The sequence below is a fragment of the Saprolegnia diclina genome (assembly GCF_000281045.1).
Source record: "Saprolegnia diclina VS20 unplaced genomic scaffold supercont1.114, whole genome shotgun sequence".
Taxonomy (NCBI): Eukaryota; Oomycota; class Saprolegniomycetes; order Saprolegniales; family Saprolegniaceae; genus Saprolegnia; species Saprolegnia diclina.
In genome coordinates this window covers 85,025-86,591 of record NW_008246181.1, presented here as the reverse complement: position 1 = coordinate 86,591, position 1,567 = coordinate 85,025, and the positions used below count along the sequence as shown (strand labels likewise).

The 1,567-nt window shown below is 53.0% G+C and overlaps 1 protein-coding gene across 1 annotated transcript; it reads right to left on the bottom strand.

Annotated features, from left to right (window-relative positions):
- Window positions 1-27: 27 nt before the first annotated feature.
- SDRG_16130 (hypothetical protein) lies at window positions 28-269 on the bottom strand (the record flags this gene model as incomplete). Its single annotated transcript, XM_008622327.1, has 2 exons — window positions 28-56; window positions 95-269. 2 exons carry the CDS (start codon window positions 267-269, stop codon window positions 28-30), a joined length of 204 nt encoding a protein of 67 aa, XP_008620549.1.
- Window positions 270-1,567: the final 1,298 nt, after the last annotated feature.

Sequence of the window (1,567 nt, the reverse complement as noted above, 5' to 3'; positions counted from 1 at the left end):
CCGAGGGCGACGTACTGGACGCTGTCGTCAATGCAGTGGCCGGCCGTGAGAACGTACTTGGGGGCGATGAGGGCACCGCCGCAGAACGTGCTACCGGCCGCGGTCTCACGCAAGCCAGCAAGGTACAAGTGCTTGCCAACGGCGGCTTCAACACCGCCGACGATCTCGGGGTTGACGTTCGTGCCGTTGCCAGCAGCGCGGAGCGAGGCCGCGTCGGTGGCGACCGAGAGCGCGGCGAGGGCAGCGAGGATGGCAGACGGAGCACGCATCGTGGTAGTTGTGGTTGCAAGAAAGCAAATTGAGATATGCCTCTGCTACTCTACTCACAATTCGTACCCGCTAACGACGCCCGAAATACAACCCGACTCTTGTACTCAGACGGTGCCAACTGCGTTTCGATCGCTGTGACCAAGTTCAAAACGCAGGCCCCTGTTGGGGTGCGAGGCCAAGTCGTGTGGGGTCTGATAATCGTATCTGATAAACGGTCGTGGTGCAACGACCGTACAGTCCACTCAGGTGAACTCAGATGCACTCGAAATATGCTGATATCCAAGGTGTACTCGGCGCTGCGACGTGAGCAGCTGCGCCTTGAGCAGAGCACGACTCTGACCTGATCAGAGCGGCGCGTATGAAAGACGCGGCTCGAGTGTCCTGATTGGCTGCAACGTTCAGGATGCACGAATCTGAGTCAAGCGGCGCAAACAAGCAGAGCTCCGGGAGACCCATCTGGGACCGAGGGCAATCAAATCAGATAATAGAAAGATGCCCAAGATCGCGCTCCAATGAGATCTCGGCGCGCGAAATATGTTTTGTATGTATTGTGGCACCGCCCATTATTGTTTTAGCAAGTCGAAAAGTCTGTAGCGTTCGCGTCCCAGTGGCAAAGTATCTTACACATGGCTGTAGGACACGCACGGCGGTTCGGAGCTCGTACTTTCAATCACCATTGTCAGCATTGTCAGATGCCTACGTCTGATTTCGCAACGCGATGACTGCTGCTCCTGAATAATTTTTAAAGTTGTGAGATGCAGATGAGATGTTTACTCGTACCAGTAGCAATACTCCTCAACAGGGCAAGTCTCGGCCGGACTCAGACTCGTGATTTCTCACCTTTGGGCTACCGACATTAGGCACACCCAGCGAGCGGTACACCCACGACGTGTCTTTTGATCGGACATCCATGAGGATGCGCAACATACGGTACAGAGTACCACCTCGTGTCACCAACACTATTATTAATATAATAATTTCGTACATGAGAGCGAGCTTAGTTGGTCGGAATCGAATATTACTACTCTGGTGCATTGACCCATGTCTGGTGACAAGCGGTCATTACAATATTGCGGACATATTCCCGCTAACCTGTACTAATGCTACAAGACTATATTGGAACACGGCCAATTAAACCAACGATTGTCTTTGCCACTCGCACGAATTAGTGCGAGCACGGTTTGGAACACCGATCTAGTGCGCATACAAAACATATTTCGCGCGCCGAGATCTCATTGGAGCGCGATCTTGGGCATCTTTCTATTATCTGATTTGATTGCCCTCGGTCCCAGATGGG